This window comes from Varanus komodoensis, unplaced genomic scaffold (genome assembly GCF_004798865.1).
Source record: "Varanus komodoensis strain SLA01 unplaced genomic scaffold, ASM479886v1 scaffold2, whole genome shotgun sequence".
Lineage (NCBI taxonomy): Eukaryota > Metazoa > Chordata > Lepidosauria > Squamata > Varanidae > Varanus > Varanus komodoensis.
In genome coordinates this window covers 50,464,711-50,489,382 of record NW_025335568.1, presented here as the reverse complement: position 1 = coordinate 50,489,382, position 24,672 = coordinate 50,464,711, and the positions used below count along the sequence as shown (strand labels likewise).

Below are 24,672 nucleotides of genomic sequence, written 5' to 3'. Positions count from 1 at the left end.
AGGGGATGTGGATAAGATCAATTCATCACAGAATTCAGAAAGATTGAATTCCTCAAACACCTCTAAGCATGCCTAAGATTCCTCTGGAAGACTGATTCACCTAGTTAAGATGCAAAGAAAGATAAGCCAAGTGAAAACGAGAAGCCACCAAATAAACGGAATACAACTCATACTTAAAGACACATCTAAATATTTAGTCTAAACATCACTATCATGAGCTGGTTCCTCTCCCCTCCCCACAACTTCTCTCCTTTTCCCTTCCCAGCAAATTCCAGCTTCTAACCATAGTCTTTTATTATGCTAAACTGGCTACTCAGAGCTAGCTTTTGAATACAGACTGAGTAATTTGAAGATTGTTAGCAAGAAGTATCCATCATGTTAATGATCCTTCTAACTGTATCATTAGTTCTGTTCATTCTAAAAGTTGAATTACTGAATCTAACTGAATTACCCTCCTCCTTTTCCCACCAAACAGAGTTAGCTCCATCCTCAAGGAGCAAGTCAATGGGAACGCTGAATATAAATTATCTGGTCTGCTCTTTTGACTTGATGTGGGATCTCTGGGCTGTTATAGCCTCCTTCTCTGACCTATCATGTTTCACAATGTCTACCTCCTAACCAGGGACATTCTCACCACCAACTTAGCTTATCTTGCAGCTCACTGGACCTGATAATTCAGCTGGACCTTCTGACCCTTCTCATTCTTTCGGTTCAGCTCCAGAGTCTGAAGTGTCCACCTTGGAATGCTGTATTTTGGGAGAAGAGAGCTCCATCTCTACAATCATCTACATGTTCTGCACTATTAAATGCTGCAGCACTTATTAAATATACAGAGTTGCTAAGTTTTTATCAAGTTAGTTGGTTGTGCCAACATGATGCTGAAGAAAAATTAGTCATATTTCTAATTTCTTTTTCTAGAGGATGAGGAGGATGAGGAACTGGTTGAACCAAAAGCAGAGAATGACTCAGAGATTGAAATTCAAGAAAAGCAGCAAGACATGAAGGAAGGTATGTAAATACAGATGTTATTCAAGCTTAAGTATCCAAGTTTACAAATAAGTATTAAGCAACATCTCCTAAAGCAAGCTGACTATTTTGGTGGGGAATACAAATGGTTGCATGTCACAACATCCCCTGACAATTGTGGGTTGGTTGTTTTGTAAAGAATCCATGGTGTGCCTCCCAGGGGACCCTGCAAGAGGACCAAGCCAGGTCTCCCTCCTCATCATGATTAAGTTCTCCCACACTTTCTTGCACTTCAAACTTTTTTCTCCAGAGATTGAGAAATTTGGCTAGGCAGCTAACTTTTGCAATTTCTGTTTTGACAACCACAGACGGCTTATTCAAGTGCTCAAGCAACACTTTGGAGGGGTTGTCTGTGACTGGCAAAACCTTTAGAATAAATGTGTAAATAAACATGTGTGTGTGTTTACAAATTATTTTGCTTGCATGTACACAACTGTGGACATTCACAGAGTGAAAATTTGAAACCTTAGCTGGGGAAATGTCCGGGAGGCACCTGCTGCCAAGCTGCAGTTGGTATAAAACCTAGACATCACCTCCAATGCTCTTTTCCCCCTTTGGGTTCTCTTGACAGTGTCAAAATGCAAGCGGTTAAGAGAAAAAAAAGTGCAGGTGATCTTTGCTCGCTAAAAGGGGCTGGCCTGATTTGCACCTCTTTTAGGACAAGATCCGCAACCATTTTTTCACCCTGTCTCCTCAGAGTGGTGCACATTGGGCAGTTTTTTCCTGAGACTCTAGCTGCTCATGAAAGTTAAAAAGTTATTTCCAAACCCCCTTTATCTAGGGAAAAGAAAGCTAGTCGTCAGAATTCTAGGACCTTTTCCAAGTGGGGAGAGGAAAGTTGAGACGTAGGGGCAAGCGTTTTTTATTTTTTTAAAAGACTGGGACATATACACCCCTATGTCTCAGTTGAAAACCACCCATTGTTTTGTCAAAGCCACCTACTGGCCTTCCCAGTGCACTTTCACAAGCTCTGAGAAAAAGTGATATGAAAAAAAGAAGCTACAGAGAACTAAAAACCAGTGCCAGCCATCCCAGAGTTCTGCCTGGATACTTGTGGGACAGTTAACTGTGCTTGCAGTGGCCGGGCTTAGCTCTGGAAGAGCAGCAAGAGATTTTTCTTACTATTGCTAAGTGAGTTACTAGCCTCCAGTCTTTATCCATTATGGGTTGGTCATTTGGTTTCAGATGATATGACAACCTACTGTGGGTAAAACAAACCATATTACAGGCAGTGGGTTCCCAGGGTTGCTTGTTTGAGGGGGGAAAAGCCACTGTTGGTAAACCAGATTAGGTTCTGATAATACCACAACCAACCATGGCTTGCTGCCTATGATGGGCTGTTATGTTATTCAAAGCAGGCCACTGGGTCAGTGAGGGTACAAAGCTTTACCTATTAGCAGTTAATGAAGCTGAAATTACCTTGATTTTTAGGTTTTGCTTCTTTGGTATTAGGTAGCCTGTGACTTCTGCACAGTTTTAGCTTTTTGACTAAAAATAGGTGATCTAGATTTCTGTAAATCGTAAGACATTGTTTGACCTCTGAATTTTTTACTAATTCATGGTTATAAGACTGGCTATCAGGCAGGCACATTTGACCATTGGAGACTATGGATGGAGCATAGCTCAGGAGCAGAGCACCTGCTTTGTACATAAAAATTCCCAGGATTAGTCCCTGATACCTTCAGTTAAAAAAAAGGCTGAGGTAGCAGACAATGTGAAAGGCCATGGGCTTAGGTTCTGAACAGCCACTACCAGTTGGACTAAGCTGAATGGATAGATAGATCTGTTCCCACATGATGATAATCCATGAGTCAGGTTATTAAATTTCAGGTTGCTGTGATGTAATATGCAAATATGGCTGCTATAAACCATGGAATAAACCATGGCTTGTTGTTGGGTTGTGAACTCTGGGTTGTTTAAATCATAGTTTGCTCCTGTCTGCATACCCAGAACTGTGGGATGTTCACAGGATGTTTCACCCAGGGTTGAAGCAAACCCTGTTGAAATCTGTTCCTCCAAGCATTCACAGGCTTTCTCTTGTGCTCAGTCTGGTCTTCCAAAGCAAGCTGAGCTAAGAGGAAGTTTGCAAATGCTCACAGACCCCCAGTTGCACAACCAACAGCAACTTTATTCCACATCAGTCAAAAGGTGTCTGCAGCTGGTGTGAAAGAAGGATGCTGCTTGTGCAGCGGTTGCAAGGGGTTTGCCGGGAAAGCAGCCCTGCTCTCCTGCCAAGCCCTTCAGAACCTGTCTTCTTCAGTGCCTCTTGCAGCCACTCAGACAACCCTTGCTCCCCAGCAGCTGCTTGCACAGTGCCTGTGCCTCGATTCTTGGCAGGCGTGGATACCAGCCTATGAATGTTGGGCACACTTTCCAGGAACTCAGTCTCTGGGTCTCTACAAAGCAACTCAGAGCCTGGGGAGCTGAGCCCATGGAATCTGACAGATTCCCACCCCCCAGACAAATTCCTCACACCTCCTTAGTTTTACCAGACCTCACAGGCAGCAGGCAAGAGTGGTCAAAACCCACAGCTGCTCCACCTGCTAGTACTACGGCATTGCAAAGGCATTTGGGATACAAAGCAGGAGTCAGCATAGCTGTGTTTTGTTCCCTATGTACAGCAACAAACCATGGATTAAACAAACCATTGTGTGTGAATGTCTGAACTGATGTAAAGCAGCTTCATATACTCCAGATTTTGCCTTCAGCAGTAACAGCTGTGAGTGTTAGTAAGTCCAGTTCCAACCAAATGCGCCTTTAGTAGGTTCTGCTCACCTGAGCACATCCTTTGCTGTCAGCAGGCCAGGCAAATGGGCTTAGAAAAAAGCAAGAACAATATTGTTGTATGCCATATTAGTTGTTTAATTTTGTTTGAGATTTGTGTCATGTTTCCTCTCATCACCACATAAAAGCAGCCCTTATTCAGTTATCTCTGGAAGGCGACGTTGTGGATTATGTATGAATATTTTAAAAAGCCAAACTAAATAGACTCCCGAAAGATATATATTTATTTTAGTTTTTCACATGCTTGCAAGTGAGCCTTTTGTATACTTTTGTTGTTGCATTTGAAGGAGAGCCATAACTAACATCTTTTATTTCTTTGTTATAGTTTAGTCTAGCAGAAGGGCTTTGTGTTGCCACTGGCTCCTCTTCTTGTCTAGTCAAGCCAGGTTTTGGGCAAATGGTAGCTTTGTGGGGTTTTCTGGTAGTAACAGTTTTGGAGACACTCAGACCACAGAATTCAAAAGGAAGTATAGTAGTTGACTCGGATACAACTCCTAAGGGTGTTAATATGTCAGGAGTGGAATGAAAAAAAAATGAATTGAAACTGACAGCATTACATTGAAAAGATATTTTGCCTCTGAGATGCCACAGGAGAAATACTAAAGCTGCATGAATTGCAGCTTTTCTAACAAAATTATCACAAATTAATTAGAACCAGGTTTCATCTGGCTCCTGTGATCAAGGTTTGTGCTCAGTCCTGGACACAGGGATCAAAGAACATGAAAAGCATATCTCCAAGCATACATAGAGTGCTTTTCTTTCATAACCATGTAATTTCAACCCTATGCATTTAGAACTATTGGAAAAGTAATCAAGTTACATAATCCTGGAACTTGAGAATCCGTTCTGGTGCATTTTGACTCTGAAGTGCCTTCCAATGAGGTTAAAGGAACTTAGTCACAAAAAAGTGTGAATAGGACTGCTTCTTGAGTATATAAAACAATTTTGAGAAAATGGAGATACGGGAGTCTTCTTTACTATGATTTTTCTCTCTCCTTTTATTTTTCTCACATAATCATATTTGACCCACCTCCTCTGATCCTTTCCTTTTCTGAGTTTGTAACCCTTATGTCTACTTCATGGAAGTAATTAAAAACATGTTAGAGGCAAAACAAGAATTTAGACTAACATTTCCTGTTGGTTCTTGGTTCTACAATGCTTATTCAGAATTAAGAGCTTTCCTTCAAATTAGGTTATAATGGGTTAAATGCATGTTTATATTGGCATAAAGTGCTCTGGCTTCTTTTCTTTTTTCATGCAAAGTGAGACAGTATTTTCCCCCTCCCCAACTTTTAAAGAATCTCTAATAGATATTATAGGGGCGCCATTCACACTTCTGTGTTGCAGTCAAAGTCTGTGTCAGCACTTCCATTATGGATCTTGTTTTTCAAGGATTTTATAACCCAGCCATAAAAATTTGCTCTGGGCTAAAACTGCTCATAGCTCAGGGAGCTGAACTTTTGCTTCACTTAAAGAACCTTGGACTTTTTGAGTCATATCAGCACATGATTTTAAAAAGTAATGCAAATAAAAGTGCTAAAGATGCAATTAAAAGTTGCTATTTGCTTTTTAAAAATGAAGTAATATTTAGAAGTACATTAGAACTCACAGGCTATTCTGTCCAGTCAATATATTACTCTAACAAACTTCTAAATTAATTAAAAGCTTTATAAGATATGCCATGGGGAAAATGAATCAGATATGAGAAGGGGGAGATGAATCAACAATTCACATTTAATTTTACCAAGCAAGTAGGCAGTTTCAGGTCTTTGCCTTTTTTTTTTTTTTTTTTAAAGAAAGACTTCATGTTTCTAGGTACCCAGAAACATGTTTCCTTTGTCTGGGCATAGTAACATTCAGATGCAGCCCTATGTATAAGCCCCAGGTACTGCAGTATACTTCCAAGGAACCAGTAATAGGATTGCCCAGTTTGTATTCCAGCTAGGGCAGGTCTAAACATTGCACTTATGATGTTGTTAAAGGCTAATGTAGAAAGTAAGGTGTAATGGAATGTGTAGACGGGACGTGGCTGTAGGCTTAGATATTACTGAATCAGGGGAGGGGGTTATGTGGGATTAACATAAGAAGATAGGAAGAGCCCTGGTAGGTCCGACTGATCTCATCCAGCATTGTCTACTTAGTGGACAATCAGATGCCTGTGGGAAACCATAAAGCAGGATGTAAGTTCAACAGCAGCTAGTCTGAGAAGACACACAAGCAGTGACAAGCTGATAATCACTGTGTGGCAGATGAAAGAACCCGGAAGCTTTTGTAGGGGACAGACAAGACTGTATTGACTGAACTATCTCCTTTTCTCTGTATGTTGCTCGTGGTAGCGGCCAGGCTGTTTCACAGTACCTTGAGATTGGTCACTAAACCCACAGCCAAAGTAACACTGAAATGATTAAAAATAAGAACCTAAAGGTGTTATAAAGGACCAGAGGTCAATCAGATTGAGAATCTGTGACAAGACTTAAAAGTCATTGTTCACTAGCAGTCCCCATCCAACCTGACAGAGCTGAGTAGTTTTAGCAGGAAGATGCACATACACGGCAAAATCTAGATACAAAGCTAACAGAGGCTTCCTCAAGATTTGCAGCTCTAATTGCTGCCAAAGGTGCTTCTACAACATAATAACTCAGGGGGATGAATAGTTATGCAACCAACATGTGTCAGTTTGTTTTTGTTGACTTAACTTTTGTGTCAAAATAAAAATATTTTGCATCTTCACAGATAAGTAGCTTGTGTACATCAAGTGGTAGCAGTGCCAATTAAATCCATTTCAGTTCCAGTCTGTAAAACAACAGAATGCGAAAAAGTCAAGCAGGAGCGGTGTGCGTGAATACTTCTGCAAGACATTTTATCTGCATGAAGTAGATTATAAAATCGCTGATAAAAAGGGCTGATCCTCCCATTGGGCCGGTGGTGTGCTGCTCTGGCTGTAAAAGTGGTCTTGAGCAACGTGCTGTGGTTCACCATACCTACCGGTCCAAAGAGCCCCTGCTGTCCAGCTGTCAAAACCATTGCCAGTGTATAAGTGTGGCAACAGAAGGAAAGCTTAGAATTCATTGTCTGGGTAGGATTCATGGATCAAAGCTTTGTGGTGAAATGCCTATGTCTAGGTCTGTCTCTAGTCTGCGCAAGAAACAAACCTCACAAAATACCAAGTGTCCCTAAGGACTGTGCTTATTTCTAAGGTTGCCCCAACTATATGAATAATACATCTTCACTCTTGTTGCTGGCTTTTAATAATTTTGGTTCCTATGTTTATCCTAGATTTTCTTCCCTTGATAAAGGTCTGGAACTAAAGCGTCCTGTGAGTGGAAAGTACTTTTGGTCACCTATTGGGAAAAGGAGACGATTTCTTTAAGGTTTTCCTTGGCTGAGGAACTTGTGTTTCTTACACACTAGTATGGAAGGTTCTCAAACCATCGGGAGTGGTTTTTCGGGAAGGGGCTTCAAGGGAAAGGAAACCCTAAAATTCACAGAACATTGTGCTCACTTCTTGGGATCTAAGCCAAGTGTATTCCCCTCCCCCACTTTTGCAAGATTAAAGGCAAAATCCAGTGGGACACTTATGCCCCTATCGAGAGATTTAGTGCTTCCTAAGGGAAGCCTGGAGCTCCACCAACCCGTTTCCTTTCAGAAACAAGTGTTTTCACTTATTTTGGATTGCCACAGAAGCACTAAATCTCTATTGTACAAGTGGTGGAGGCCCCTTGTGGAATGGAATTGGCCGGGGCATAAGAAAACCAGAGGCAGCATAAACACCATGTTTCATTCTGCCCATAGGGGGCTTTTAACCAAGGCTTTTGTTGTGCAATCACCCTGCCTCAGTCATAGTCTTGCACAGGGCTTTCAGATGTCCATAACTTTTTGTAACCTTCCTGTGCTTCCCTGCTGCTTCTAATGTCTTTGTTACTACAGAAAATCCCTGAAATATGGGAAAGCAGAATAGCTGCACCACGTCTTCTGCTTGGTAGTTCAAAGAACCCTCAGTCAGGAAACACCCATGAGCCCAGTTCACACTTCTCTGGGTTGTTTATCATGACATCTGAACCTTGAACCAGAGATTGTTTTTCTGTGCGTGCAGAAGGTGGGTTGGGGTGTGGGCAAACTACCCAGACTTGTAACACCCTGTCCAGGTTGTTCTTCCATCAACAACTTCCAATTCTGGGTCCAGACATCACCTATAAACAACAAGCAACAGAGTGTCCCTAAGTTATTTAATGCAGAGAGGGTGGGCAGATGGATAGAAACCTGCAAGCTGGACTGCTCTTGCTTCACTATCAAAAATGATGGTTAACACAATTGTTTAACACAACAGCAACCAGGTGAAGAACTATCTTCAGAATGAGATCTTCAGTATAATGTATATTTTGGTTTAGCATAATGTAGCACTGCTATTTTTAAGGGCTACATATTAGGCAAAGCTTTTGACTTTCTATCTCATTTAATTTTTGGTGCACTAAGATAATTACGTTTTCTTCTTTAAGTGTAACAAATAGTTCATTGTGGTTTCTGGTTACATGTTATGCAGCTATTGCTCCTTTGAAATAAAAGACTATCTTGTGTAAAGCCCCATAGACTTCAGATTAAGCCTGGAATTGTGTGCACACTCATCCAGGAGCAAATCCTAATGCACACAATGGGACTTGCTTCTGAGTGATCATGCATAGGATGTCACTGACCCCATCACCTTGCAAATGTTGTAATATTGGCCACTGGGTATATGATGAATCCTATGTTCCCTTGGTTGTTTCACAAGGCAAGTCAGTAAATCTAAGTTTCTTGGAACTTGAGGAATGGGGGAGACGGTATGAAAACTGACATTAAGTGGCACCGCTTTTGTACTCTTACTTCTAAATGGAAAGTATCCAAAATAACACCAAAGTAATATTTGTAGAAGGAACTCTCAATGACGTACAATAGCTTTCACTTACACCAGGGCTGAATGTTAGGTAATAGGGAAAGGAGGGCAAAAACGAAGGATGGAGAGGAAAAGGTGTTTTCCGAAATCCTGGAACTGTTGGAAGATTACCTTCAAACAATTGATTGTACACTCAGCCTTGCAAAGTGCAGGCTACCCCCCGTTATGCCCATTCCTGCTCCTCTTCCTCTTCTGTCCCCCTCCCCCTCCCTCCTTCTTTCTTAACATTCATTATAAATGAGCATCCTGAAGAAATAGAAAGCTTGCATTCAGTACTGCAATATTTTAGTTGGCACTAATATAGGATTACTCTACTGCTACTTTTGGATTCCCCCCACCCCCCATGGACAAATATGGTTTCCTGCATTTTTTATTTGTTGAACCTGTATGCGTCTATGATCAGAGCATGTGTTCTGTCCCTAATCCAACAACCTACAAGTGCTTCTGGCCCTCATGATCATGGCCTATACCTTGATACTAAGAAACCTCCTTAGTATGGTAGATCAACCTTGCATTTTGTCAAGCTGAGACTATTTTAGTTCTTTTTTTTTAAAACTGTGATTGAACATGTTCTCCCTGTTAAAAGAGCACTTAAGACTGCTTCTTTGTGAAACAAGTTTTAATGCTTTTCCAAGTTCAGCTTTGCAATAAGCATCAGTCAAAGTGTTTCCTGAAATCTGAACATGAGGTTTATTTTATTTTGGATCTTAAGTATTTTCTTCTACAGAATAATAAATATGCAAGATATAGAATACCTTCTATATAGAGGCCACATTCTACAACTATGTAGTAATACATTTAGAAGATTCAAAAATAATTCTTTAGAAGGAAACAAACCATTCAATCCTACCAGTGTTGTTATGACTTGCACAGGAAAATTTCTTTTCTTTCCTGAAGAGTTTGATTCAGCTGGAAATATTTAAATACATGTATGTTTAATGCTGCCAATATACTTTTGTAAGCTCCTCCAAGGGAACTAACAGAAGAAGAGAAGCAACAGATTCTCCACTCAGAAGAGTTCCTTATATTTTTTGACCGGACAATACGTGTGATCGAGCGAGCTCTAGCTGAAGATTCTGATATTTTCTTTGACTACAGTGGCCGAGATGTAGAAGAGAAAGATGGGTCAGTTTTCTTTCCTTCTGTTTTGTAATCAAATAAATAAATAAATAAATAAATAAAATAATCACGTGTGACCAGTAGATGGGCAAACTCCAGTAATTCATACATTTTATTTGACTTGTCAACTTTCCTTATCAGATTAACAGTGCAATCCTATACATGCCTACTAGGAAGTAAATTCCATTGAGTGAATTCCAGTGCAGCTTATTCCCAGCAAAATGGGCATAAAATTGTAGCCTGAGTGAAGAAATACCTTCCACTGTATCCTATTTTTTTAAAAAGTGACTTTTCCAGGTTCTTGATTGCCCTTATCTGGCAATATTCTGTTTACTGTCCTTGAAATAGAGACAGTTACATTGCAAATGCTAATGCAGGTGCTGACCATATTAATTTAATCCTCCAGACATAGACTTAATTACAGTAGGACATGGGAGTACAGTCTCTACACATGGCAGACAGCCACAGATATGCTTAAGCTTTGTTCCAAATCTTCTCTAGCAATCATGTAAATGAAGCAAATGAGATGGACCACTCTGGAAGAAGATGGGCAAAGGCCAGAGTTCATATCCTCTTTGAGACCAAAGCTGCTAGCCATGTTTGTTGCTGTTCTGAATTATAGCATAGCAAGGTGTGCATGATAAATAGCTCTTACGTTCTGCAAATCAAATAAGTACATTACTTCCATTCTTTGCAATCTTTCTTCTGAAAGTTCTCATGCAAGCTGATTTAATGTTATACTGTATTGTTATACTGCAGAGAGCTTGATCCTTAATCCAAACCTGGGCCCTACTCTGTAACCTGTTTTAATGCTGAATCTCCACCCCAAAATGTGTGTGGTAGAATGCTGATGTTTAAGATATCAGATGCAAAGGAGGTAATATTTTGGAGAGACAGCTGCTCTCCCTTGCTGTCGTCCCTGACACTCTAACTACATTTTGTGGGCCAATCAATGAATTCCACAGCATGGAACATTTTTCTGGGTATTTCTTGACTCTGGCCTAATATCTGTATAAGGAACAATGAATGGAGAGGCAACCATGGAGGTGTTTTAAGATGCCTGAAGTCACTTGAATCTTTCTTTAGCCTGTGCCAATTCTTCTCCATGTCTAATTTACATGGATTTGTATCTGTTTGGGTCATTTATAATGTGAGTATCCACAGTTTCCGGGTTGCCCCATGCTGTACTAATTCCTAATTAGATAGGAAACATCAGGCCAAATAAGGGGAAAGGAGGGTGAGGAAGGGCAGAGATTACACACTTGATATTCTCTAAGACACTAACTAAGAATATGTCACAGGAGAAAGAAATGATCAGAATTCTCTACTGTGTATATTAATATTGTGAATCTGTTTTGTAAAGTATGACTAAACTAATTCTGGTTCAAATCCATGTAGAGATGTTCAAGCTGGAGCCAACCTTTCCTTTAACCGTCAGTTCTATGATGAGCACTGGTCTAAGCATCGGGTTGTCACTTGTATGGACTGGTCCCTTCAGGTAAGACTTACTGTTCAGAAAGGCACTTAGATATACTGGCCAGGATCCAAAATGCAGTGTTACTAGTTCCAAGAAGTTGGACTTGCACTTCTGGAATAGCAACACCCAACACTGCAAATGCATTGTGGCATTTGGGCAATCTGTGATAACAGTTCAAAGGGGAAAAAAGGTGGACTAACTGAAAACCGTCAGGTATACCCAAAGTAGTACTGAAATATGAGGTGGACCATAGCAGGGATGGAGACCTCAGGGCACAGGTGGGATAGTGTGACGGGTCACTCTTCTCTCTCCTTAGTAGTCAGAGATAAGAGGGTATTTAAAAGCAATTAAGCTTGAAATATTTCATAAAATATTGAGCTGTGCATTTTGTAAGTATGAGAGTGGTTGCCCTGAGGAGACTTGTTTAGAGCTGTCTTTTGAATGCCACTTCAGCCATGCCTACTTTGCTTTTGTGGTCCCTGGTCCCTGCTGCATGCCCTTTGCTCTGACCACTGTGGCCATGTGGTCCCTAAGATGCTTCCCAACTTTGAATTCTGGCCTTGGGGCAGAAGAAATTTGACCCCTGGCTTTGGGTAGAGTGCATGTGAATAGTCCTAGTATCTCCAGTTTTTAAAAGATCAGGTAATCAGTAATGTGAAAGACCTCTGCCAGAGAGTCAGGGTCAGAGTGCTAGAAAAATAGCCTGACCTACTATAAGGCAGCTTCCGAGGTTAAGAGTAGATACCACCATTCATGGGATATTAAGTGTCAATTAGTTTGGGCCCTGACTAAAGGCACAATCCTTTGTTGCTGTGGCATGCTGGGAATTGTAGGCCATTTTTCTGTCTGAACTTGCACTCTGAAAAACTCAAATTTGAAGCTCGCTCGAGGGAGATAACAGAGATCTTGAAATCCATATATATTCATGGCTTATAAACCCAACTTTGTTTCAAGGGAGGTTTTGCATCCATGTATTTTAATCAAATCCATTTTGCAACAGGTATGCTTTGGCATGTGGGTGGCCAGTAGGTCTATGTAGATTTGCTCCGAAATGGGAAACAAGCCTGAGGAAACACTTATCTTAGGCTGTTCAAGGAGCTGGAAATGACATGGAATTTTTATCTGATCGCTTTTTAACAAGCAGAGTTTACAGTATTCCCGGGGAAAGCGAGATAAAGTTGACTTGGAAGGCAACTGCCAAAATGTAATTGTTCACTGCCTCAGGCTTCCAAGCATGTTCTGTCTCCCATTTCTCTGTGCTGGGGTGGCCCTGTCTCACCTTCCCTTCTTACAGACTCTTATCTTTTTTGGACTGTAAGCCTTAGGTACTCTCACTGTCTCTGCACATTACATCCAAGGGAGCACGGTGACCTCCAGCCTCCATGCATGGCACATGCACTGCAAAAGAGAACTAAGCAGGGCACCTCGTAGTACACTGTGATACTTTACGTTTGTACAGTTTACTAAGTAATGGGATTAAGGCAAGGCAAGCAGCACACTTGAATCTTGCATCAACCAGGATGGTAGAGAGGATCCATGCTCGCTGTGGCTCAACATCAGTTACAAATGAGAAAACTCCAGAAAAGTATTTGCAGGCCTGGCAATAGCAGACAACACCATGGGCAGCTGCCAGGGGCCACTGCTGGGCTGCAGCTGCTTTGTCCCCCATGCTAAAGCGAGGCTTGCTTGGGAATCAGTTTGTCATTGAGATTGCCCACAGTATCCCACTGGAAGATCACTCCACTTGACCTGGTACTCGTATTGGCAGGCATTTGCCACCAGGCAAGCCCTGTGAAGCTGACCTCATGAGGGCTTCCTCATATTTACCAAGGGCCCCCTCATACCTGATCCCAACCTTGTCTATTTCCACAGCAACCATGCAGGTTTTGGCAGAACTGGAGGACAATGCTGAAATGTTATCTATATTATAAGCAGAAAAGCTAGATAAATTGTGGTAGCGGTGGTATGGTTATTCAGTCTATAGACAGAAAACAATGAAAAAGAATTATACACATATATGTGTGTACTTTCATTATGGCAGGTTTCTTCTGCTTCTAATAGTTGGGTGACAAAAAGGTAAAGCAAGCTAAATGTGTGTTTGTTATGCAGCTGCCAAAAGCACAAGAGCTTTTCCAGAAAAAAGTTGGCAAACTTCATATCAAATGAAAGGCATAGTTTAGATAGTATGATTCAAATAGTTTTTATTAACAACAGATGTCCAATATTACATGCTTATACTTTTTTTTTTTTTTTAAAGAAAAGCAACCTTCCCTTGGCCTGCCATTTCCAGCCCCCCTGCCCCAGCTAGCTTCCCAACCATGCTCCAGGACTCAAGATACATGTTTAGCATCTTTGTGGAAACATGTATAAATAAATACATGCCGGCCTCTCCCTGTTTTCATGTGCCTTCAGTGCTTTTTTCTGTTACTGGAGACTCAGCTATTTCGTTTTTAATCAGCGGTGTTTTACTCTGGTTTTTAACTTCTAGCTGTATTCTTTCATGTTCTGGTTTGTTATCTCCTGTTTATTCATAGTTTGTATTATTATTATTATTATTATTATTATTATAACATTTCTATGCTGCCCCTTGCCGAAACTTATTATAGTTTCATGGACTTTTACGTTTTAAACATAAGCCACCTTGTGGCTAGCAGGTCTTTGTGTGGAAGGTGTGGTAAAAACAGCATGAATGAATAAGTCTGGTACCTCGCCGCTCACTAGGTGGCCATGGCAACCCAGCAGTCTGCACAGCCGGTACAAGGACATCTCTCCAGCTTGCACAGCTTCCGTGCCTCAGAGGAAGGGCATCCCCTTCTTCCATGTCCATGTGGATTCTCGGGAGGCTGGCACACTCGTGTTTCCTCTGCTAGCCCTCTTGCCTGCTGCGCTGTCTGTGGGGGCTCATGGCTTCCGGGGGGCTTAGTAACAAGGCTGAACTAAAATGGCAAAGTGTGTCAGTGTTGATACCCTATTATATGCCGGGTGGTTGAGTTACATGGTATTTCAAGTCACGTTGCAAGTTGTCCTAAGGCAGGGTGAAGAACTTTTCAGCCTCAGGGCCAGAGTCAGTTTTGGAGATGCTCTTGAAGCCTGCATTCCAGTGATGGATGGGGCCAAAAGTACACCCTCCCACCTTCAGAGATACATTTTGGCCTTTTATACAAATTCTGCACAAAACTCTCACATGATCAGTGGTACAAAGTGATTGATGGCAGAACCACCAAAGGATTGATGGAGAGGGGCAAGGAGTCAGGGCACAGGCAAGGTGCGTGATCAACTGGGACCAGCCTGGGGCCTCAGGATCATCCAGATTTGACTTGCAGGCCTGAGGTTCCTCACCTCCCTTCTAAGAGCACCCTCGCTATTATTATTTAAATGACTTATCTACCACTTGCCATCATAAGTTCTGTAAGGAGTTTACATAATAAACCCGAAGTAAGTAAAAATGTAGTTACTAGGTACAGTGTTTTTCCTATTAGGTAATTTTAGGTACTTTGTAGTTATTAGGTGCAGTGGTCAGAATGATTCACATTTATGTATTTTATAAGGGGTGCAATTATGTATATGCTTTCCAACATAGAAACATGCTAGTCTTACTCCCAAGTGCACATGCTTACAAAGCAGTTTTGTAAGTTAGACTAGTATTATTTTTTAAATCTTTGTATCACTAATGAGAGAATACATTTTCATTATTTTCTTTTTTTGGCAGTACTTAGTTTCACTAGCCATTTCCTCAAAATTGGGCTTCTACTAAATTAAGCATTTAAATTCTTGTTTTAGAAAAAAACACACCAACAATGTTACAAACATAAGATCCACTGGAATTTGTTGGCTTCTTGGTGTTTTAGATTTCCTTTTTAATATTATTCACTTACTGTATGTGGTTTGCTCTGATCATTTTGAGAAATCCTGCATGTGTACATTTTTCTGCATTTTTTCCTTTACAGTACCCTGAGTTGATGGTTGCTTCATATAATAACAATGAAGATGCCCCACATGAACCCGACGGGGTGGCTTTGGTTTGGAACATGAAATTTAAGAAGACAACCCCCGAGTATGTTTTTCATTGCCAGGTAATTGAACATCAGCTGTCCATTTCATAAAAAGATGTGCTGAAAACTAGTGCGTGTTGCATCTGCCCACCATTCGGAAGAGGTTGGAGTTAAAAATAGAGCATTTTGGAAAGAGTACTAGGAACCACGCTAATGTTTTTAGAATACATACGGTCTTCTAAAAAAAACACAACATAGCCCAGTTGGAGACTGTGTGTCATTTTCTGTCTATTTTAAACAATCCTCAAGAGAGTTTGTTTATAAAAACCTCACACTTATGAAGTAAGTGTGGTGTACCACTTCCTCCTCCAACTGGCAACAGATGCTTTTCCACCCACGTAAATTTCCTTGTGTCCTCTATTCCAAAGCAGCCGGAGCTCTGCATAATATTGTTTAGAGTGATACTGGAGCTTTACCATACTTCGGCATAGAGAATATCTGTGAATACCCATTTTGCTGATAGCATTGTGATCACCATTAGAATTCTCCCGATTACTGTTTTAATAGCGGTTGCAGCACAGATGTCTCATCACCGTCACTCAGCAGTCTGGTCTGAACAACTGAGGCATGAAATCAAAAGGCATCAATGTAAAATGAAGGGTGTGTCTGCACTAGGTATTCGTCTCCAGATACCCCTGTCTCAAGAACAGATGGCACAATCTGCACCTAAAACCAGGTGCTCTCTCATTAAACAGACACTAAACAGATTTTGTAATAGGGGAAGGCAGTAGCTTGTTAAAGAGACACTAATTTCCCTGCTGTTTTCCTTTTCATCAGAACTCTGTCCCCTACAAACTTCATACTCAAGATTTATTTATTTTATTTTAGTAGATTCATACCCTGCTTTTCTTCCACCAGAGAATATGGGATTCCACAAGCCTGACCAGCCCCAGATCTATTTAGTTCTAGCTATACCTGAGACTGTGAACTAAAGTAAAGCCTAGGTTTATGGCCAGGTAGGCACTAGGCATTAGAAAGGCTTTCCAGCATCTTTCCTTGCAGTAAATCTGGTCACAAGGAAGAGCTCCAGTGCACCTCTAGGAATGGTGGTCGCTAAGTTCTCACCAGAACCCATCTATCAGATAATGGGATGTGATACTAGGCAATCTTCATTGGTTTCTGGTCTATTTCAAAGAACATGTCAAAGTACTCATTATAACCTGTGAAGCCCTAATATTCTGGGGCAAGGAAATGGAAACAGCTCTTCCCATCCTCATAAACCTGCCCATCCACTCAGAAGGTCAGTGGAGACACAACTGAAACATGGTACCCAGTGCAGCCCCTCTGTTGCCTCCCTCCCTGGAAAAAAAGCTTCCCCGGGGGTTGGGCAGATGCTTGCCAGATATTTTCCGATTCCTCCTCCCTCTGCATTCTCAGCAGTGCATTGGGATTTTGTGTAACAGCACCACTACTTCCATTGTGTGGAGTGCTCTACTGTGTTTAAGGAGGAAGAATCTGCATGGGCTACACAAGAGGTGCCACATAATTCCTAGGTTTGAGGTGCACAAAGCAACAATAACTAGAGACACTGGAACATGTCTTGGGAGACAAGAGCTTTTCATCTTTCTTTCTACACTTTTCCATAATATCAAAGTAAAGGCTGCAGTGTCTCTGTTATGGGGAAATAATGAGCTTGGCTTATATTGCAAATGTAGGGTTATCTTCATGTGAGGAGTGGCAAATGTGCAGGAGCCCATTTTGGAGACTAAAAAGAGCAAAGATGCAAAGGTGAATCACTCAGGATCATGGGAAGCTGCCTTGCCTGGAGTCAGCCATGGGTCCATTTGCCCTAGCGTTGTTGACACTGACTGGCAGTAGCTCCAGGATTCCAGGCAGAATTCTTCCCTAGTCCTGTCTTGCGATGCTGGGGTTCAAACCTGGGAACTTTTCTAGGCAAGGCATGTACTTTGCTCCTCAGCTGCAGCCTATCCTCCTTGATCATCCTGTTCCCTCAGTCAATGCACTCAGGACAAGACTACCTTCATGTACAGGTTTCAAATTAATTTGCATGGAAGAAAAAGCTTCTGTGAAGAGTTTATTTCTTTTTCTTTTTTTCCTGTGAGATTTCATCCACTACTTTAACACAAAAGTATCCGGTTACAGGAGCGGGAAGCTGCCTCAGAATAACGCAGCTGTTCGTGTTTGGTTAAAAAAGAATGGATTCAAGATACCATTCCATAATATAATACCAAATTCATTTCCGTCAATAACTTGTTCTCCATATTTCTGTTTCATATATTTAGAACTGACACTTAAATCTGCAGCTTTTAAACTGTCCTAAATGCCTGAGAAACTGGTGAAACATTCCTGTTTCTGTTGATATTCCAAGTCTGTATTTGCTTCTGCAAGTACTTGGGTAACTGATCTATTCTAAAATCAAGGTGTTCATTGCTCCAGTTAAGCTTGTTGAGACTACAAGGAGGAAGGATTCAGTGGATGGGGAATCATTTGAGGACTTTCTCATCTGTCACAGGAGTCAGCATTTTCATTATAGAAATACACTAAAATTATATGGTGTTTCAAACCACAGACAACCTGAATCTGAGAATGAACTGGATTTGAGAATGAACTCAGGACATATGATTGCAGGAAATGCTGTGTGACTTCTTTCAAAATATCTCCACTGATACCTTAAGTGCTCTTCCCTGGTGCATTTCTAGCTGGAACCATGTTTGAACCACTATATTACAAATGCAGGGATTAGCAGGAGGATAGAAGCTAGGTGGAATTTATTTTTCCTAATTGGTTAATCATAACCTCTGTGCTCCACAGAGTTGGCACATGTCTAGAGAACTTTTGCTTCATCTTCCAAATAAAGGCTGAGCTCACTTATTCAGATGGAATATTTTTTAAAAAAATCCAAGCCTTTAAGCTTACCTCAGAGTTTGGAAGGCAAGCAGGCTATGCTCAAGATTATCATGATGTCATTCTTTGGTTACTTAGTGGAAACCGACTATGTTATTATTTAGTCTAATATATATATATGATATGATATGATATGATATGATATGATATGATATATATATATATATATATATATGAGAAAATCCGCAAAGGAAATGTTCCCTAACCTGCATCCTGGACTCCTAGTGTTCACAGCATTTTTTTTAATCAACTGTGTCCAGTTTACAAAACCAATAACAATTGGTGGTAACCACTGAGTGGTAAATACTCGGCAAATCTAGATAAAAGCCAATGTTTTCATTGCAACTACTTTAAATAAACACAAACAAAACCACAGCTTTAGTTGCTTCTTTCCAAAAAGAAGTTAATGTGCAAAACAATCTTATACATATGTATTCAAAAGCAAGTCCTACTGAATTCAGTAAGACTTAGGGTTGTATGTATATGGCATGCATATGGTATATACGGTATATGATTTTATTTATTTATTTATTTATTTATTTATTTATTTATTAGGGGAACTTCTATGCCGTCCCATTCGCCGAAGCCTCGGGGCGGCTCACAACCATAAATAAATAGAATCCTATAAACCAATATAAATTAAGTCGCCCTGGCCAAAGAATAAAATAAATAAATAACATTAACAGTGAAAATAATGTTTGAAGAAAAAGGTCTTCGCCTGGCGCCGAAAAACAAATGACGGCGGCGCCAGGCGGACCTCTCTGGGGAGCGCATTCCATAGATTATGGTTATGTTTATATCCTTGTATGGTAAGTATGTATAACAGCTTTGCTCAAACTGGTACCCTCCTGATGTGTTCGACTACAACTTCCATCATCCCTAGTTGTGGCCCCACAGATCTGGAGGTTGCCAGGTTGGGCAAGGATTATATAGGACTGAAGATTTAACCTGACAAAGTGTTCAATTTTGTTGTCAAGATGCTTTCTTTATCAGTAAACTAATAGTGCTCTGCATCTTACTCTTCATTTTTAATTCTACCACTCCCATAATAGCCCTGGACTTAAATTATATATTTCTGGTACTGTGTTTTACTTGGTATCTTAATTCTAAGTATAAGTAGACAAAGTATGGGCCAGATGAGAGATAATAGATAAGACTGGACTCTTGGTCACAGTTCTGGTACTGCATCAAGAAAAAAGTTTGGATGGGTTCGATTTACATCTTAAAGGGGTTTGCGTTTTGTTTCAGTTGATTTGTACTCTGAAATTGAGCAGCTGCTTCTCACTTGGAGGAGCTATTGTGGCCACTTTTGACATTGGATGTAATGGCTGCATTGAGAATCAGTGGAATGCATTTGAAAATTAATAATTACTTTTGGTGCAATCCTATCCATGTTTAAACAGAAACTTGTCTTACAACTCCAAGCATTCCCCAGCCAGCATATAGGACTTATATTGTGCCTAAACTTGCATAGGATGGCACGTTTAAGACCTCCAAAGTGTATAGACTAACTTTCTATACACATTTCTGGAATCTTAAATGGCACTTTTTCTGTTATCCCACCTTTGTGTCTTAAGTTGGTATTGAGCAGGGCCTTTGCTGTGGCTCTACCTTCATTATAAAACCTGCTGGCCCTGCATCCCAATCATTGTGACTTCTTCCTTTTTCAAGTTGTATTTACTTAGTTTACCCTAATTCTATAGTTTGCCCAATAATTTGGATGTTCTGGACAGCTCATAAGAAAGAAAATAATAAAATACAATATTAAAATCTCACAGCATAACAAACAAAGAACAGCATAAACCCTTTTTAATCTTCACAGAAGGAATACTTTCTTTTTTGTTCTCCAGGTACTTTTAAAGAGCTCCATATTAGTTTGAATAGGTGATTTCCTTTTCATTTTCCTAATATTTCCTCTCTTAAGAAAATGGAAAAATTATGCAACTTTATTCTTTTATATAGTATTGTTAACAGAATTTATGTCCCACCTTTCTGCCTTAGTATGAGGTTACTCACAGCATGATCAGAAACAAATATAAAACAGTGAAAGAAGCGAAAAACTTTTTTTTCAAAATGCAGTGGAAAATATAAAGCAAATAGCAGCAAAAAATCAGGAACAAAAATCAAATACTCTACAGGAGAAATTATTGCCAGAACAAAGCAATCTCAATAAAAATGTAAAAATCACAGCTTTTTGTTATTTTATTGAGTTATTTTTATGCAATATGCCGTAAGTTTGAGATGTGTGTGTGATGGGAGTTGCAGCACAATAACATCAAATTCCATAGTGTGCTGTGTTTATCTTATGGCTGTGAAGTTTTGTCACGATCAGTGCAAATGTGACTCTGCTTTTGGCAGTCCATGTGCTACCTTCTCCTGCAAAGATATTGTCACTGCCTTGGCTTCTCTACATCAACTGCAGATGGGGAAAGGGGAATGATCATTTGCTATTCACAACAAACCAACAAGAAGGTTTGACAGACCCTGAAAAGGATAGAATTGATTTGACTGGAGAGACCTCCTTAAGTTGGGAGAACTGTATCAAAGATACCACTCTTGAAAAAACACCAACTAGGTGGTTCTTCAGATGTTGCAGAGCTCTCTGGACAAACTTAAGGTGTGGGAGGCATCAAAACATAGGAAAAGTGGCACTCCTCAATAGACCTTCAGTGCATTAAAGGTCAAAAACTGGTGAGAGTTTGGACTGAAAAAGTGTCAAGTACGGTACTTTAAGGACTGGTATTTTCTTATGTCTGAAATGTGCATCTGTTAAAAGCAGAGCTGCTATGATCTACAGTTGCTTTGTTATCTTTTGCTCCGAATCTTTATAGGAAATACAAGTGGATTTTACATTATGTAATTTTTCCATCCATGTATTATTGCTGGTGGGAGAAAAACATTAAGTCAGAACCAGCCCAGAATCTTTGTTTGCATGCAAACAATTTCCTCCTCGTCCTGCAACCAGGCATCACAGCCAATGTGACTGAATTTCACTGACAGGTAGAAAGGCCAAAAATTCTGAAACCACCCCTTGTAGACAAGAACTTCAGTCTCAGCTAAGCTTGGTACATTGCCCTACAGGGCAGTGTGAACTTTTTGGGAGCTGCAGCTATTTCCGTCCTTTTTCCCCAGAGCATCTTTGCTTAATAGGCTCCATGTCATTGGTAAACTGTCAGTTTCTGTGTAGGATATGGCCTTAAGTTTTCTATTTTAATTTCAATAAAAGCTGCTCTTATTGGAAAATATGGTGGCTTGGTTCTAAAAAATCAACCATGGAGTTGCACTACAGAATGTTTCTGTCCCCTATGCCTATCCTCAGGTTTTCTGTAGTGGCTTCCATGCACTATCATTAAATTATGTATTTGACCACCCCTCATTGCTTATTCTGGTGTGGTCTTTCCCTTTTCAGCTGGGTGGATGGAATCAGAAATGCCTATCTTAGAATTAAACACACTGAGTTAACTGAAAATCTGTATTTAGTGGCTGGCATTGGCTGCAGTTCCTGTCCTCCCCTCTCTCTTGCCCCTAGTTTTCATTTCTTTTCTTTTGGTTTCTTTTCCAAACTAAAAATAGGTTGCCATTGATCTGTACAGCGCACTCGTGGCCTGGTTTCCTAGGCTTTTAGAATTCCAGATTCTTGAGATCACCTCTGTTGCGTAGCTACATCAGCAACATGGTGATGTTTTACCAAAGTGTGTGTATTTCAGGGAGAGGGAGAGGGAGAGCAATGAGTTCTTTTGGATCTTCATTTTAGCTATTTCCTCTACATGCTTTTTCAATCCCATTTTCTGCTTGTCTTTCTCCACTTCCTTTTACCACTAGCTATCGTTTATTATAAATGTTGCAAATGTAGCCAGAACCAATGATCTGAAGCACATGTGCCGGTCTTGTTAAATTGCACAGGAATTCCACCTGAGTGCTAAAAGACCATATATGGCCAGTAGAAAGAAATTCAGATGACATCAACTGGATAAAGTATTTTGGCCTGTATCCTAGCAATAGATGATACTGAATTTCTGCACTTCCCACTTTTAACCTGCTGTGATGGCCTTATAATAAAGTCACTGATACTTTGTATTCTTTATTGATGATTAACACAAACTGTCTTGCATCCTCCTTCATTTTGAACTTGTAATTCATTTTAGCATAATAATTCATTTCTTTATTTGAAAAGGGATTAGTGAACAGTCTTGGAAGTGATGTAAAGACCATAATTTTCCTTAAGTTTTCTGTCTGTCTGTCTGTCTGTCTGTCTGTCTGTCTTTCTTTCTTTCTTTTTTCAAATAAGCATGTTTTTTCCATTTGACTTTCAATCTATTTTTAGTAAATGGGCAGTTCCTTTTCTGTGTTTACTAGTAAGGCATTGCATATGCCTAAAGCTATATCTTCACCTCCACCCAACACATAAAATGATGACTAATACCAAAAACAACTACATGTGAAATACTTGGAATGACTTTATAAAATTAGGGGAAGACTATGGTGACCAACAATATTTAAACCATGAATCCACATGTGGAGGTATTGTCTATCAAAAAATAAATGCTCACAACACCCCTTTGTATTTTAAGCATAATCCTATGCATATTTAGACAGAAAAAGTCCTATAATTCCCAACATTCCAGCTCATTCCATACTGCTGGGCATTGCTGGGAGTTTTAGGCCTTTTTATCTAACTGTGTTTAGCATGTCTCCTAGTTCCTCTGAGAATTAAGCTTCATATTCACCTATTAGCTGAAGCATTAAGAAAATGCTTTCCTTGGCTGGAAAAGTTTAGGCATTTGTTGTTTTAAACATTGGGGGCAGGGAAGTGGAAATTTGGTGATGTTATTTTATGTGTTGCAAAATCATAACTTGTAATTCCTTATAGCACAAGAAGGGTTTTAAAAATTCTTACAACTAACATGGTTTTAATAATACATTGCATCTCTCAGATTTAGCATGAAGCATCTTAAGGAAAAAACCCCCAAACATTCAGTCCTTGTGTTTACAATAACTTTGGGGTGGAGGGAATCTCTGTCCCAAGTGAATCATCCAGGGAAGCACTAGACTGACAAAAGATATCATGTCTATCTTGTCACATATAAAGTAGGGGTTTGAGGATGCATGTTTTTCAGTTTTTATCATGCAATTTTACTTTTATTTTGAAACTGTTAACAAATAAAGACAACAAAAAGAGCATACATTAAAATCAACAAAGAATTAAGGAATTCAAAAATATAATTATTAAGATGTAATCCTATGCATATGCAGTCAGAAAAAGGCCTTCAAATTTTGGCATGCCCCAGCCAGGGGTAAGTTGGAATCACAGGCCTTTTTTCTCTTTCAAATATGTAAGATTATATATTGAAATAAAGGCTGAATTCTATTTCACAAGGGGAGGGAAGGAGTCTAGAAGAGATGTAGTCTTCTGCTTATTTCCAGCCCTGTTTAAGTCCTCTCCAAGGTCAATTTACTTATCATGAAGAACAGCCCTGGAGATTTTTTTTCAGGCCAGCTGAGTGAGGTTGGGGTAGTTGGAGGGCCAATTTCCAGTTCCACTTTTGGCGTGCTGCCTCTGAACTTGCAGCTTGGGATCTCAACTATCCTATGGCCCCTCCAATCATGGTGTAGGGGTCACAGGATCAATCTCTCGGAACATCTGCAATAAAATGGTAGATGCTTATGAAACAGCTATGTAGCATAGACTGTGTGGGAGTGAAATATCTAATGAAAGAGTAAACATAATTTATATAGCATGTCAAAGGACCCTGTGCAAGTGTGTATTATTTTGGGGGTGTGAGTATATTAATGAGAAAAATATATGTAAATAGAGTTTGATCAGAAGTTTGATGAGCTTCAACAGAGGAAATACTTGAAACCATGATTCCACAATAGTTTTCTTAAAGTTAGGCTCCCTTGGCTGCTGCATTTTCTGAGTAAATTTATACATAGCCACACATGCCTAGATTTTATCAGCCCACTGATCTTTAGTCACTTGCTTTGGAGTCTTTTAGTTCCATGCTGTACATGACATTGCAGCTGCACACTATTGGTTTTCATTAGGTTTTAAAAGATGAAGATACCTAGCTTTAGGACTAACCAGTGGCTTAACATGGAGAAATTCCTGACAGTACTCAGAAACCATGTTCTGAAATGCCTGTATTCAAAACAGTAAAAGGAAAGGAGAGAGGTGGCATTGAAATAAGCAGATCTGTTTCTTTCCTTCATGTGCACCTTACCTTTTGTCCTTTTAGTTGACAGGGGCTGTAGCTCTGTGGTTTACATGCTGAAAATTTGGGTTAATTGATGCTTCTGTCTCCAGCTAAGGAATCAGGTAGCAGGTGAGGTAAAACAGCTTTATTTGTGATCTTGGAGAACTGCTGCTGGTCAGACTGGCTGGGGAGGTCTGGGAGCTGTGGTACATTTTTCTGCCCAAA

The 24,672-nt window shown here is 40.1% G+C and overlaps 1 protein-coding gene across 2 annotated transcripts in view; it reads left to right on the top strand.

Moving 5' to 3' along the window:
* The window catches only part of DYNC1I1 (dynein cytoplasmic 1 intermediate chain 1), a 211,775-nt gene that overhangs the window by 96,061 nt on the left and 91,042 nt on the right, over positions 1-24,672 (top strand). For both annotated transcript variants that reach the window (XM_044428770.1, XM_044428769.1), the window contains 4 exons: positions 919-1,008; positions 9,703-9,865; positions 11,258-11,357; positions 15,284-15,409. In XM_044428770.1, coding sequence (XP_044284705.1) covers positions 919-1,008; positions 9,703-9,865; positions 11,258-11,357; positions 15,284-15,409 — 479 coding nt within the window. The remainder of the gene's footprint in view (positions 1-918; positions 1,009-9,702; positions 9,866-11,257; positions 11,358-15,283; positions 15,410-24,672) is intronic.